Genomic DNA, 16,571 nt, shown 5'->3' with positions numbered 1-16,571 from the left:
TAAGGGCTCCATAGGTGTGTGAAGACTTAGAACTTTAGAAAATAAAATTTCACTATCATCATCCAACTCATCCAGACACTCTTAGAATTCTGAATCAAAATTAATATCAAAGTTGGTAATTAAATCATCAAAAAAATCCAGAAAATCCTCAAGCATATTGATCTCTTCTTCCATATGTGGTTGCTTGCCTATCCTAAACATGTTAAACTCAACAGTTTGGTTGCTAAAAGATAACCTTAGGAAACTATTCTGGCAATTGATTAATGCATTACTGGTAGCCAAGAATAGTCTTCCTAGAATTATTGAGATCTCATCCTTGGTTGAGAGGGGCTTAGTATCTAACACAATGAAATCAACAGGGAAAATAAATTTCCACACCTTTAGTAAGACATCCTCAACCATCCTTTTAGGAATCTTAACAAACCTATCTGCCAACTGAAGAGTAGTTCTAGTGGCTTTTAATTCTCCCATTCCTAGTTACTTATGCACATGGTAAAGTAAAAGATTCACACTTGCTCCAAGGTCAAGTATGGCATGCTCAATGTAGGTGTTTCCTATGACATAAGCTATGGTAAGGCTCCCTGGATCCTTATACTTGTCTGCTATAGGCTGAGTAATTATGGAACTAATGTTACATGCCAATAACACCTTTTTGGGCACATTAGTGATACGTTTGTGAGTACACAAATATTTCAGTACCTTTGCATAGGCGGGGATCTAGGATATGGCATCCAAAAGAGGGATGTTCACTTCTACCTTTTTGAAGACTTCTAAAATTTTATCTATAGAAGCAATCTTCTTTTTGTTTACCAAGCGATTAAGAAATGGGACAGGAGGAACACAATGATTGTTAGGGATTTATCCTTTTTCAGAAGAATCATTTTTAGTTTCCTCAACTAAATCATCTTTAGTTTTAGAAAAATCTTTAGGTTCATCAGACGAACCTAGAACAAAGAGGCACACTTGTGTCCTCAACTGAAGGAGATTTAATAGAAGTAAAGATGGGGAAGAGTTAGGAACACTCTGTTGGTACTCTCTACCATTCCTAAGGACATAAACAATATTACATTGGTTGGAGGGGGTCTGACCTTGTACTACATTTAGTGGTGCATTAGTTGGTGCTTGTGAGCTAACAGGCTGATAATGCCTAGGGTTAGGCTCTGATTGACTAGGTAAAGTTCCCTTCTCCCTCTCATGCATAATTGAGACAACTTGGGTGAGTTCTCTCATAAAATTTTGATGGCTTGTCATGGGGAGGGCAATATTTTTTTCCAAGTCACTTATTCTACTTACTTCTCTAGTGTTGGTAAACCCAGGGGTATACTAATAAGATGATAGGAGAGGGGCCCTAGAAAAACTAGCCTGAGGTCCTACGTTTGGCCTAGAAAAAGTATTTTAGGAAAAAGATTATTGTACAGAGGGAGGCCTCTAGGGTCTAGGCTGACCTTGATTATGGAAATTAGAAGGCCCTGCTTGGTTGCCCTGATTCTAGTAGAAATTTTGGTGATTTCTCCATCCTGGATTGTAGGTGTTACTATATAGATTATTCTGGTATAAGGCATTAACACTATCATTAGAAGTGCCCCCAGAGGTGTTGGGGCATTCTTTTATGACATGTCCAAGGGACTGGCATCAAGCAGACATCTTAACCAAATTGACTGATGATGGCTCTCTAGGAACAATAGCCTCAATCCTCTTGATTAGGCTATTCAAATGGGCTTTCTTGGCTACTATCCCATCCACAAAATTTCCTTTCCCTCCTATGGTTCTTTCACTCTCTTGGGTTGATTCACATTCACGGGTTTTGTCAGCTAAGTCAAGTAAGAATTCCCATGCCTTTCCTTCTTCTATAAAGGATGTGAATCCCTTAGGACACATAGACTCTATCATTTGTTTAGTTGGGATAATCAATACCCTCATAAATTATTTGACATAAATACCATAAGTCTAGGCCATGGTGAGGGCATTCTTGGAGTAGATCCTTGAATCTCTCCATAAGTTTGGAAAAGGACTCGTTAGGATTTTGCCTAAACTGAAGAATATCACTTCTAAGTTTATTAGTCTTGTGAGTTGGAAAAAACTTCTGAAGGAAGACAACTGTGAACTGTTCCCATGAGGTTATGAAATTTGTGGGTAACCCATACAACCACTTCTTAGCTTGTTTTTTTAATGCAAAAGTGATAAACCTAAGCTTAACAGCATCATCACAAAGCTGTTGGATCTTAATTAGAACACATACCTCTTCAAATTCCCTTAGAAATAAGTATGCATCCTCAGAGGTCAACCCATGGATGTGGGGCAACACGGTGATGTATTGAGATTTGAGTTCAAAATTATTGCCTTGGGCTTATGGTAGAACTATGCAGGAAGGTTGGGCTGTTCTAACCGGGTAAAACCCATCTTTCAGAGATTTAGGTGAAGGGTTTTGATGTTGGTCTCCTATATTGAAAGGTTTTAAAGAGAGCAAACATACATGGTCACTACTTATTGGATCTCTTCTTTCTAATTGATTCTTAGTATTACTTATCCACCTAACACTTATGCAACAGAAATCTACCCACAACTAGAGTAAGACAAGCACAAAAGAGTGGATAGCAAAACTTTTTTTTTTATGATTTTTTTTATTTATATATTTTTTATTTTTTATTTTTTTACCTTTTTGGGAGCTTACCAGTAGGGATCTGGGGTTGCTCAGGTCAATTCCTGAGGTACTGCTATAGGGTAAAACCTGTCTTTATCATACTATGAGGCATGACGACCTCCACTAGTAAAACTATTATTGCAAGTTGTTCTTCTTAGGAATTCAATAGAAGAAAAAGAAAAACAAAACAAAGCAAACAAAGCACTCCTATTTACTAAAAGAAAGCGCAAAATAACATGGAACTATCTCCCTGGCAACGGCGCCAAAAACTTGTTTGAAATTTAAATTGTAACCGCAAGCATACGGATCAGTGTAGCTATGGGTCGAACACAGAGAGAGCAACCACTTTATTTTTGGTTTTTTTTAATAATACGAAACTGAACCGATTAATGGTTTTGATCTAATTCTAACTACCATCCTAAACATATGTATCTAAAAAAACGTCCTAACCATTCTTCATCTAAGAATTTAAATACTCAAGCCACGCAATTAAAATTAAACAAATAAATAACTGAAAATAAACAATCCACGCAATTAAAAAGCAATGAAGGAAAAAAAATACTTAAATAAAAATAGAGTAAACAAAAGGGAAAAAAACTAGAGAGAGGCTCCCAAGTAGGTTTCTCTACTTAGCCCGAGGGATGCATCATAATATGAACTTCCCTACTTGACCAAGGAGTCATTCTTACAAGGGTTACTCCACTTGGCTTAAGGGAAAGGGAGGTAATTAAAATAAAAATAATAAAATGATGATACTATGGTAGTTGGGGCAAAACCAACACATACACTAGCCATGAACCTTGAGGGAAAGTGAAAGCAATAATATAACGACTAAAATTAAAATCCTAAATTAAGAAAGAAAGGGTAGTCAGAAGAGGGAATAAGAGGGGGGTGAGAAGACTACTGAAGGAGCCTACTTACTTGAACTTCAACCCTTGAACTGAAAACTTGTTCGATTTGAGATACTACCAGTACTAAAAATCAGATCTGGAATAAACCAAATCTGAAATTTCTAGTACTAGAGAAAACAAATCTGAAGAAAAAAAATTGAACTTAAAAGACATGCTCCATAACTTGTTCTTGTCACCTAGAACTAAGTCTAGAACTAGTACTTGAAAATTACAATTCAATTGCTTAAACAATAAAAATAAGAGACTGAATCAAAAACAAAAGTGCTTGCATTAAATAAAAAGAACTTACAAAAGTGTTTAAAGCATAAACCTAGAACTAGAGCTAGAGAAAGAGAAAACTAGAGAAAGAGAAACTAAAAAAAACCTAAGAAGAGAGGAAGAGATGGACCACCCTTTAAGGTTTTGTGGACTCCCTTTTATAGGGAATATGAGAGAGAGGAGGACGTCCAAGGATGGATCCCCTTGGACAATTTTGTGGTGAGGTGGACAAGAGAGAAGAGAAAGAATTGTAGGAAGTACGGAATCTCCAATGATTTTGATTCCTTTTTCCTTCTTTTTTTCTCTCTCTTTTTCAAACATGGGCAGCACCATGGACAATTTTTAATTTTTTTTCTCCTTTTTTTTATATATTTTTCTCTTATATTTCCTTATTTCTCTCTCCTCTTGCGTAAGAAACCATTTTGCTGACCACCTTTGAGTGATGAGTAGGAGAGAGAAAATATTCCAAAAAAAATCCATAAAAAAGTAACAACCAAGAGGTTCGAACTTGAGACCTCCTAATAAGGAAGGGATTTTGCACACCACAACTCACCAACTACGTTAAGTAGTTGTTGTTACCAAAAACAAATCTTCAACAACTTAAGGGTGGTTCATCAATCCTTGTTGGTATTTAGAATATTCCTTGTACCTCTGAGACATATACAAACGGGTTGGTTTTGCATCTTAGTTCCGTTATGATCCATTATTCTTTTTTTGGCCCAAAAAGAATAATCACTTGTACAGGTGACCAAACGGATGTATACTGTTAATTGAACAAATTCATCTTGCTCAGAATTTCATCCTCTTCCCAGCTATGAAAAGAAACAAGACCTCTTTTGTAATGCCCCCAAATTCGGGTAAGATATGGGTGCAGGTCCTCGCGGGCCACCGTTAAATAACGGCATAATCTTACAATTCTTTTACCCAAACACATATACACAGTAGAAACTAATCTGAAAACGTATCAAATTTTCTACAGCAGAAGTTAAGTTGTCATACCTATAACTTCATTACACATAAACAGTCTTAATATGTCTATATCTATCATATACATTAAACGTACTGTAATCTATTGTAAAGTTATTACAACATTCTTTCAAAAAGTCTAGCAAAGTCTGGAATAGTTATATCTTCAGATTATTCCTTGGAGGAAGTAAAATCAGCACCTCTATCACCAAATACACATTGTGCACAATGACATGGCACATGTTCTGGCTTTATAAAATAGTTATATATCATGGGATAAGCTCAACTAGCTTAGTGAGGAAAACACAATCATATCATGAAGTAAAACATGCATGACTAAAGAAACATCATACAAATCACGTGCTACTTTTATCAATACATAAATCTGAAAATATAATATATCTGATCATATATATACTGACATCCATGGCATTCAAATTCAAATAATTATCAACCTCAACATTAACCTTTTTCCTCCTTAACCTATCTTTTCTTTCTTACTCTTTTTCTTATTCTTTTACCTTTACTTGCTTACTTTTGGGTAGGATGTTTTCCCTCAACGCCTTGCCCTTGTCTTTCTCTTGAGCTTAAAGGATTTGGGTCGTGTCTTGAGAATTCATCCCATAAGCTCCTCTCTCAACTCCTCGCCCTTTTCTTGCTCTTTAGCTCAAAGAATCTGGGTCGTGTCTTGAGAGTGTACCTTTAATCTTTTCTTTTATTTATTTATTTATTTTTATTCTTTGTTGTCTTACTTACCAACTTCGGCATCCAGTTGTCACGGTCAATTTCAACATTTGGGTGGAGCTGGATATTGATGGAGACCTTATTGGTCCTACCTTGACTGTCCCATACCAGCAGGGTGGGCATTACCCCATTATCCTTCCCAGTTCCTCTGTTGAAAAAGACTTTGACAACTTTTAGCTTCGGTCCATTTTACGCCTTAATTTTATCTTATGTCTATCATGCCTCACACTTATAAAGAAAATCATGAAAACAATATTTTGATACATATAAAAACCTAAAACAGATCTTAAAGGCAATGATATGCAAATGTATACTGTAAATGGCAAAACATGCAAGGATATGGCCGAATTTCCCTCACCTGTAGATGATGTCCAAAAATTACTGTGAGAACCACTTTTTGCTAATGTTCTCAGGCAATTGTATCACCTACATAAGAATTTATTACTTCAAACTTAATGACTCAAGTATGTAATCACTCCTAAACTTAAGCTTTCACTTTGTTATATATGCTACCGACTGTCGGACTTGATCCTTTTACTTTAAACTCACCATCCAACCAAATCATATACTTAGGCTTTTACATAGATTTCTTAATCTTCGATTGATGTGGGAGCATTTCTAAATGGCCTAACGACCCGAACTAGGCCCACAAGACTATGCCAAAGGACTGAAGCTGAAAATAGTAATTGCAGTCCTCTGTTTTTAGGTAACTTTCGTGTCAAACCAAAACCAATTCCGAGGGAACTAGTATCCGTGCCCTATATGGATAGAAATATCTATGAGTCTATTTTCTTATAAAAAAGACGGAACATCATTTACTATTTTATAAAAAAAGTTATGTGCCGTTTTGGTAAAGTGCGTCTGGGTTGACTACGTACTCTTGGAATTCAAGAATTCCTCTAATGATCAAACTTTCATATTACATCGTAGTCCATGGTACGTAATCGACTCTTAGTAGTACTTTAATCAACAAATATTGACTAAGATAGTGGGTAGTTAACTTATTAGATCATGGTCTACTATGTTCTCTAATGATTATGACAAATCCATACTAGTAATCTTAGTAGGACTTTAGTAGGGCCATGTTACACAATCATTTCATATATACGTAGTCATAAACTTTCCCTTTCTTTTGTTTCTTTTTCTTTGATTTTTACCATCGAAGTTTGTCTCTTAGAAGACTTCCAGTATAATCAAATCAGCTTTAGTGTCCTAGGTTTCATGTATATTTCAATTTCCTTAAAGTAGGTTCCTCTTTTGAACTTATTCAGACAATGCCCTTTTAAAAGTTAAATAACAGTGGTTCCAAGTTGCTTCCAGTATTTTTCATAATTATACTAAACAAATTTGATTTAAAAATACCAAAATAGGGGAGGAGAAGCCAAAACCTCAGCTGGACAGTAGTAAGCCGTGAGGTTGGGCTGCAACTTGGTCTTCGTAGCAACTCCCTTTCCCAACTCACTTTTCTCTCTCTCTCTCTCTCTCTCTCCCCCTTAGTACGTGAGCATTCCTCCCCCTTTCTCTTCTCTTATCTTCTTCTTTTCTTGATTTTCTTCTTTGTCTCTTAGCTAACAAATGAAAAAGGTGAGTTAATGGTGAAAGGATTGGTAGGTCCCACCCAACTTTATCTCACTCTTCCTCTCCTTTTCTTCTCCACCGACAATAGACATCCCCCCTTTTGTGCAATAAAATTAATATTTATATATTATATTACTCCCTTTTGTGCAATGTCATACATACATGTCATCCCATCCCAAAAAGTCTCTCATCTTTAACTCCCCTTTGTCTTTTTTTGTCCTATTTTCAAACAATTCCAACTACTATCTTGTTTGTTCCCATTAATGACATTGATATCTATAATTACATATAAAACTATTATATATATATATATATTACCATCACAAACATGTAAATTGGAAATCGGGAGGGGTATTACACAATGGTTTGGATTAGGTCCCTAAGCTGAATCACATAAGATTTTTGCAAAAGAAAATAGAAAACCCATTTAAATTGGAAATAGGGAGGGGTATTACATTCCTCCCCCTAATAAAAATTTCTCCCTCGAAATTTGTACGTACCTCAATTGTCAAAAAGATGTGGGTAATTGGACTGCATGTCCTCTTCTCGCTCCCATGATGCCTCTTAAATTGTGTGATTCTTCCAAAGCACCTTCACATAAGAGATCGTCCGATTACGGAGTACTTGTCATTTACTTTCCAAAATCTGTATAGGTACTTCTTCATAGGACAATCCTCCTTTAACTGTAGAGGTTCATATTCTAGCACATGGGAAGGGTCTGCTATATACTTTTTGATCATAGATACATGAAATACATTGTGCATACTAGATAAGGCAAGTGGTGATGCAACTCGATAAGCCACTTTCCCAATCCTATCTAGGATTTCAAACGGTCCCACATATCTATGGCTCAACTTGCCCTTTTTTCCAAACCTCATGACTCCCTTCATAGGTGACACCCTGAGAAATATCATATCTCCCACCTCAAATTCTAGAGTCTTCCTTTTGTTATCTGCATAGCTTTTCTGTCGACTCTGGGCTGTCTTGATCCTCTTCTGAATCAACTCGACCTTATCACAGGTCCTTTGTAAAATCTCTAGTGCTAACAATCTCCTTTCTCCTACCTCATCCCAACATATTGGAGATCTACACTTCCTACCATAGAGAGCCTCATATGGTGCCATACCAATGGTGGCCTGATAACTGTTGTTATATGCAAACTCCACCAATGGTAGGTGATCACCCCAGTTGCCCTTGAGGTCTATAGTGCAAGCCCTCAACATATCTTCTAAAATTTGAATGGTCCTTTCTGTTTGTCCATCTGTCTGTGGATGAAAAGTTGTGCTAAAGTCAAGTTGAGTGCCCATGGCTTTCTGCAAACTTTTTCAAAAACGTGAAGTGAACCTAGGATCTCTGTCTGACACTATAGTAACTGGCACTCCATGTAACTTGATTATCTCATCAAATACAACTGGGCCAATTTTTCTAATGAATAATTCATCTTAATGGATAGAAAATGAGCTGACTTGGTCAGCCTATCAATAATGATCCATATAGTCTCATACCCTCTGGAAGTTCTCGGCAATGCTGTAACAAAATCCATAGATATTTGCTCCCACTTCCACTCAAGAGTGGGTAAAGGCTGCAAGAGTCCTAATGGCCTCTGATGCTCTGCCTTCACTTGCTGACAGGTTAGGCATCTTTGTATGTATTCTGCAATCTCTCTCTTCATGTTGTTCCACTAATAAACCTCCCTAAGATCGCTATACATCTTGGTACCACCTAGATGTATAGCGTAGGGTGAGGAGTGTGCCTCACTTAGGATGAGCTGTTTCACCTCGGTTTCATTTGGCACACATAACCTACCTCGAAATCTCAAATTCCCATCAATGGACATGAAAAAATCTGGCTTCTTGCCCTCTTGAACTCCCTTCCTAATTCTCTCTAAGGACATATCATTCCCTTGCATAGACTTGATTCTGTCAATCAATGTTGGTTGTACGGTCAAAGCTGCCATCAAGGATGTGGTATTTTTCACTATAATCTCTAGGTCAAGACTCCGTATATCCTCTAGTAGGTGTGGCTAACTAGTTAGAAGCGCTGCTGAAATCCCCTGAGACTTCCTACTCAATGCGTCAGCTACCACATTTACCTTGCCTGGGTGATAGCTAATGGTACAGTCATAGTCTTTCATCAATTCCAACCACCTTCTTTGCCTCATATTTAATTCTTTTTGCGTGAAGATGTATTTTAGACTTTTGTGGTTAGTGAAGATCTCACACTTCTCCCCATATAGGTAGTGCCTCCAAATCTTCAAGCCATGCACCACTGCTGCAAGCTCGAGATAGTGTGTTAGATAGTTCTGCTCATACGGCTTCAACTATCGAGAGGCATAAGCTACTACCTTCCCATGCTGCATGAGTACACAACTAAGTCCTTTTCTGGAAGCATCACTGTAAATCACTAACCCTTCTGAACTCGAAGGTAAGGTCAATAGTGGTGCATTGTTCAGCTTTCGTTTTAGTTCCTTGAAGCCCTCGTCACATTCCTTAGTCCAATCGAACCGAACACTCTTCCTTGTCAGCTTAGACAAGGGAAGGGCAATGCTGGAGAATCCCTTCACAAATCTTCTATAGTATCCGGCCAGTCCTAGTAAACTCCAAACCTCTGTAACACTGGTTGGTCTAGCCTAATTCATCACAGCCTCAATTTTATTAGGATCGACTGAAATGCCATCTTCAGATATCACGTGGCCTAAAAATTTCACCTGGTCTAACCAGAAATCACATTTACTGAGCTTGGCGAACAATTGGTGCTCCTTCAATCTTTGAAGCACTATCCTCAAATGTTCCTTATGTTCCTCCTCACTCTTGGAGTAAACCAAGATGTCATCAATGAACACTATAATGAACCGATCTAGGAACTCATGGAAGACTCGGTTCATCATGTCCATAAGTGTTGCTGGTGCATTGGTTAATCCAAACGACATAACTAAGAACTCATAGTGTCCATATCAGGTTCTGAAAGCAGTCTTGGGGATATCATCTTCCCTAATCTTCAACTGATGATACCCTGACTTATGGTCAATCTTGGAAAAGACCTTTGCCCCTTGCAACTAGTCAAACATGTCATCTATCCTTGGCAACGGATACTTGTTTTTTATGGTGACCTTGTTCAACTCTCTGTAGTCAATGCATAATCTCATTGACCCATCTTTCTTTTTAACAAATAATACAGGTGCTCCCCAAGGGGATGAATTAGGTCTAATAAACCCCTTGTTTAGAAGTTCCTGTAGCTGCTTCTTCAACTCCTTCAATTCTGTCAGTGCCATTCTGTATGGTGCCTTAGAGATTGGGGTTGTGCCCGGCACTAGCTCAATACAAAACTCTATCTCTCTGTCAGGCGGTAAGACAACTAGGTCGTCAGGAAACATGTCTGAAAAATCTCTAGCAACCTCTATGTCTACCAAAGTGGGTCCTTGTACCCCTGTATCTATAATGTTGGCAAGGTAGCCTTGGCACCCCTGGTGGATCAATCGCCTAGCCTGGATGGCTGATATTAATGGGAGCGATGACGCACCCAACTTAACTCCGGAATACTTGAACTCTTCCTCATCTTTTGGTCTGAAAATCACTTCTTTCTCAAAACAGTGAATACAGGAATGGTAGGTGGTCAACCAATCCATGCCTAATATCACATCAAAATCTTTCATCTCTAGTAGTACCAGATTTGCTGCTAGCTTTCTACCCTCAATTTGTATAATACAAGTCTCATACACCATATCTGTTAATATCATAGCTCCTTATGGAGTAGCTACACACAGCTGGTGATTCATGATTGTGGAGAATACACATATCCTTGTAGTAAAAGAGTGCGAGATAAATGAATGTGTGGACCCTGAGTCAAATAATGTATATGCAAACTGCTCTGCAATGCTTAACATACCTGACATGCATCATAATAATTATCGTATTGTAAGTTTAATCTATATGAGATTCTACTAACTTAATCATATTAAACAAGGGCTTTAGTGTAGGGGTACCTGACACCACTGATGGTGAAGTCTCTGCATCCTCTGCAGTCATGGAAAAGACCCTTCTTTGAGCTCTAGGCTTTTGGTCACTGTGGGTACTATGAACACTCTGCGATCCCTGTCCTGTCTATTTGGTTTACTACATTTGCTGGCCCTAGAAAGTCTGGCGATCCTAGCGTGGCTGGTACAACTGGCTGAACTGGCACTGCTGTCCACCCTGATTGCCCTGATTCATGCAATCTCTAGCCATATGCCCATCCAATCCACATCTAGAACAAATATTAAACCCAAGTAAGCACTGACCTCAGTGTGACTTCCCACACTTGGGACAAACAACCATAGAAGCTTGTTGGTCATCTCTAGATCTCTGTTATTTTTGGGAAGGAGTAGATCGAGCATTAGATGGAGCTTGTGGATGTTTTCCATGACTTCTATCCTCAATGGGAGGTGGTCCTGTACCACACCCAGCAAACATCCTAGCCCGTTCGAGCACATCTTTGTAGGTAGGTAATTTTAAAATGATAATGCTAGCCTGGATGTGGGGACTTAACCCCCTCTCAAATTGTATAGCCTTACGTTCATCTGTATCCACAACGTGAAGAGCAAATATCGAAAGCTCCTGAAATTTTTGAACATACTCAAATAATGGGTTAGAACCCTGCTTCAATTGAAGAAGCTCACATTCCTTCTTCTGCCGCAAATCAATTGGGAAGTACTGGTCCAAAAAGGCACCTATGAATCTAGCCCAAGTCAATGGTTGTGAACCTTCCTCAAGAGTACAACGGGTAGAATTCCACCAATATACTACCTCACCCCTCAATGTAAAGGTAGCACAAGCCACCTTCTGTAGGTCTGTGATATCAAGTAGCTCAAATATCATCTCCACTTCCTTTATTCAAGTCGGAGGCCAAAGGGGATCTGATCCAATGCCCATAAACTCCGAGGGTCCTAACCTTTTGAACTGCTCCAACATTCTAGTCATCTCTGTTCCCTGAGTATACTGGGCATAACGGCTAGCTGCTACTGAAATTGACTGTTTATGGATAGCATTGACTAAAGTACCAATCGCATTCATAACATCATGTTGTGCCCATGACGCTACAGCCGGTGGCAGTGGTAAAACATCACCCTCTGGATGGTGCTGATGGTGCTGGGGATGTAAATGAGGTGGGGCATTCTCACCTGGTGCCACATACCCGCCTTGGTGTTGATGAGGTGGTACTTCTCCATCATATGCTATACCAGTAGCCTGTTATGCTGCCCCAAGGTCTACACCAGGAGCATCTTGAACTGGGATAGTCCGACGTGCTCCTCCTCTCCTTCTTGGTGGCATTTTATTGGCAACCACAACAAGAAGAACTTATCAGCTAGCTGCCAACATAACTTTGACAATCTCTTGATTGTGAATTATATCTATCATAATTGAACAATAATCATATACTTAGTTGTCGTATCATTACCAATTCTATAATATTAATAACTCTTAGTTCTACTTCACAATTAAAATCCCCAAGTGAAATATGTCTTCTATAACTTATATTCTGTTTTACTCCATAGACAACTATAAATTAAATGACCTAGGTCTAAACTTCCCAAATCCGTTGTCCACTCATTCCCAAAATCTTGCTCTGATACTATATTGTAACGCCCCCAAATCCGAGCAAGATACGGGTGCAGGTCCTAGCGGACCACTGTTAAATAACGGCATAATCTTACAATTCTTTTACCCAAACACATATACACAGTGAAAACTAATCTGAAAACATATCAAAATTTCTACAGCAGAAGCTAAGTCGTCATACTTATAACTTCATTACACATTAACAGTCTTAATATGTCTATATCTATCAAATACATTAAACATACTATAATCCATTGTAAAGTTATTACAACATTCTTCCAAAAAGTCTAGCAAAGTCTGGAATAGTTATATCTTCAGATTATTCCTTGGAGGAAGGAAAATCAACACCTCTATCACCAAATACACATTGTGCACAACGACATGGCACAAGTTCTGACTCTGTAAAATAGTTATATATCATGGGGTAAGTTCAACTAGCTTAGTGAGGAAAACACAATCATATCATGAAGTAAAACACAAATGACTAAAGAAACATTATACAAATCACGTGCTACTTTTGTCAATGCATAAATATGAAAATATAATATATCTGATCATACATATACTGACATGCATGGCATTCAAAATCGAATAATTATCAACCTCAACATTATCCTTTTTCCTCTTTAACCTATCTTTTCTTTCTTACTCTTTTTCTTATTCTTTTACCTTTACTTGCTTACTTTTGGGTAGGATGTTTTCCCTCAATGCCTCGCCCTTGTCTTTCCCTTGAGCTCAAAGGATCTGAGTCGTGTCTTGAGCATTCATCCCACAAGCTCCTCTCTTAACGCCTCGCCCTTTTCTTGCACTTTAGCTCAAAGGATCTGGGTCATGTCTTGAGAGTGTATCTTTAGTCTTTTCTTTTATTTTTTTATTCTTTGCTGTCTTGCTTACCAACTTCGGCATCCAGTTGTCACTGTCAATTTCAACATTTGGGTGGAGCGGGATATTGATGGAGCCTTTGTTGGTCCTCCCCTGACTGTCCCATACCAGCAGGGTGGGCATTAAAAGACCCCATTATCCTTCCCAGTTCCTCTGTTGGAAAGGACTTTGACAACTTTTAGCTTCGGTCCATTTTACGCCTTAATTTTATCTTATGTCTATCATGCCTCACACTTATAAAGAAAATCATGAAAATAATATTTGATACATATAAAAATATAAAACAGATCTTAGAGGCAATGACATACATATATATACTGTAAATGGCAAAACATGCAAGGATATGGCCGAATTTCCCTCACCTGTAGATGATGTCCAAAAATTACTGTGAGAACCACTTTTTGCTAACGTTCTCAGGCAATTGTATCACCTACATAAGAATTTATTACTTCAAACTTAATGATTCAAGTATGTAATCACTCCTATACTTAAGCTTTCACTTTGTTATATATGATACCGACTACAGGACTTGATCCTTTTACTTTAAACTCACCATCCAACCAAATCATATACTTAGGCTTTTACATAGGTTTCTTAATCTCCGATTGATGTGGGAGCATTTCTAAATTGCCTAACGACCCGAGCTAGGTCCACAAGACTATGCCAAAGGACTGAAGCTGAAAATAGTAATTGCAGTCCTCTATTTTTGGGTAACTTTCGTGTCAAACCTGATCCAATTCCGAAGGAACTAGTATCCATACCCTATATGGATAGAAAGGTCTATGAGTGTAGTTTCTTACAAAAAAAAAGGAATGTCATTTACTATTTTATAAAAGAAGATATAGCTGTTTTGGTAAAGTGCATCTGGGCTGACTGCGTACTCTTGGAATTCGAGAATTCCTCTAATGATCGAACTTTCATATTACACAGAAGTCCATGGTACGTAATCGACTCTTAGTTGCACTTTAATCAACAAATATTGACTAAGATAGTGGGTAGTTAACTTATTAGATCATGGTCCACTATGTTCTCTAATGATTATGACAAATCCATACTAGTAGTCTTAGTAGGACTTTAGTAGGGCCATGTTGCACAATCATTTCATATATACGTAGCCATAAACTTCCCCTTTCTTTTGTTTCTTTTTCTTTACTCTTTACCATCGGAGCTGGTCTCTTAGAAGACTTTCAGTATAATCAAATCAGCTTTAGTGTCCTGGTTCCATGTATATTTCAATTTCCTTAAAGTAGGTTCCTCTTTTGAACTCATCCAGACAATGCCCTTTTAAAAGTTAAATAACAGTGGGATTCCAACTATAGTTCCTTCCAATCTTTTTCATAATTATACTAAACAAAGCTGATTTAAAAATACCAAAATAGGGGAGGAGAAGCCAAAACCTCAGCTGGACAGTAGCAAGCCATGAGGTTGGGCTGCAACTTGGCCTTGGCAGTAGCTTCCTCTCCCAACTCACTTCTCTCTCTCTCTCTCTCCTTCTCTTTCTTTTAAAACTCATGTAACCATGGAAGAACTAAGGTTTGAAAAGCTAAAAACCTCACCTCCACTTCCTCTTTCTTTTCTCAAATTTCAATTGAGAAGCTCTTCCTCCACCAAAATCGTTGGAGTCCTTCTCTCTTCCTCCTTTCCTCCACTTTCTTTACCTGAATTTGAGAAAATCACAGCCACCCCAATAGTCCATCTCCCTCTTAACTCTCTTCTTTCCTTTCCCTTCTTTTCTTTCCTTTCTTTCTTATTGAAAGATTTGTATGCACACCCTCCCTTTACAAACAAACCTCTACTATCCCTTTCCCTTTCTCTCTCCACCTATCCCTTTCTCATGTCCATATCTCTCTCTCTCTCTCTCATCCATCACTCTCACACATGTCCCTCCATCTCTCTCTCTCTCTCTCTCTCTCTCTCCCCTTAGTACGTGAGCATTCCTCCCCCTTTCTCTTCTCTTATCTTCTTCTTTTCTTGATTTTCTTCTTTGTCTCTTAGCTAACAAATGAGGAAGGTGAGTTAATGGTGAAAGGATTGGTAGGTCCCACCCAACATTTATCTCACTCTTCCTCTCCTTTTTTTCTCCACCAACAATAGACAAGCCCCCCCCCCTTTTGTGCAATGAAATTAATATTTATATATTATATTACTCCCTTTTGTGCAATGTCATACATACATGTCATCCCATCCCCAAAAGTCTCTCATCTTAACTCCCCTTTGTCTTTTTTTGTCCTATTTTCAAACCATTCCAACTACTATCTTGTTTGTTCCCATTAATGACATTGATATCTATAATTACATATAAAACTATTATATATATATATATATATATATATACCATCACAAACATGTAAATTGGAAATAGGGAGGGGTATTACACAATGGTTTGGATTATGTCCCTAAGCTGAATCACATAAGATTTTTGCAAAAGAAAATAGAAAACCCATTTAAATTGGAAATAGGGAGGGGTATTACAAACATAACCTTAATAATAAAAGGTTTTGGTTTGTCTACGCCATTGGGTCAGGTATATTTGAAAAGGGGGAGCCTGATCTTGGTTCGCCAGACAATCTAGCAGTTGTCAAATTCACCCCTTCTCGGGTCTTGGCTGACTCGACCAATTTCTTAGGATTTTTCCGTAGGATGAATCGAATCTTTGTTAATGAGAAGGGGACATATCTCAAGTTTGAGTTTATTGCTAGCAAGTATTCAGGACCATGGGCTTTTTTTGATAGTAGGGTTCGTTATTATAATAAGGAAGGTGCAATGCTTGATCCTTTTCAGTTGGTGCAGTTTAATGTGAACACACATACAACTGATATCTTATATCGAGAAGTTTATTTACCAGTGTCAACCTCAAGAACTTCGGGCGAGAATTATGCTACTTGGATTGTGAATGAAGCTCTGGAATATGACTATGCTTTCACGTTCAATGCCTTCTGTTTTATGGGGAAAATAATGAAAGCCTCTAGTAATTTCCATGAGAACGATTTGGTCAGT

At 38.0% G+C, this 16,571-nt stretch overlaps 1 protein-coding gene and 1 non-coding gene across 2 annotated transcripts; one reads left to right on the top strand and one right to left on the bottom strand.

Moving 5' to 3' along the window:
* The first annotated feature begins 1,949 nt into the window (after positions 1 to 1,949).
* On the top strand, positions 1,950 to 2,056 carry LOC122086683. Its single transcript, XR_006142518.1, has one exon. It is a non-coding gene; the product is annotated as a small nucleolar RNA R71 (small nucleolar RNA).
* A 9,385-nt stretch (positions 2,057 to 11,441) lies between these two features.
* Positions 11,442 to 11,951, bottom strand: LOC122073109. The gene has a single exon (XM_042637636.1). The coding sequence runs from the start codon at positions 11,949 to 11,951 to the stop codon at positions 11,442 to 11,444; it is 510 nt and encodes a 169-aa protein (XP_042493570.1).
* Positions 11,952 to 16,571: the final 4,620 nt, after the last annotated feature.

Source organism: Macadamia integrifolia, chromosome 1 (assembly GCF_013358625.1).
Source record: "Macadamia integrifolia cultivar HAES 741 chromosome 1, SCU_Mint_v3, whole genome shotgun sequence".
Taxonomy (NCBI): Eukaryota; Viridiplantae; Streptophyta; class Magnoliopsida; order Proteales; family Proteaceae; genus Macadamia; species Macadamia integrifolia.
The sequence above is the reverse complement of the archived record's forward strand: the minus strand, read 5'-3'. Positions and strand labels throughout refer to the sequence as shown.

Excerpts from the sequence above, each read along its gene's own strand:
- LOC122073109 (XM_042637636.1), bottom strand. The coding sequence starts at position 11,951 with ATGATATTTGAGCTACTTGATATCACAGACCTACAGAAGGTGGCTTGT.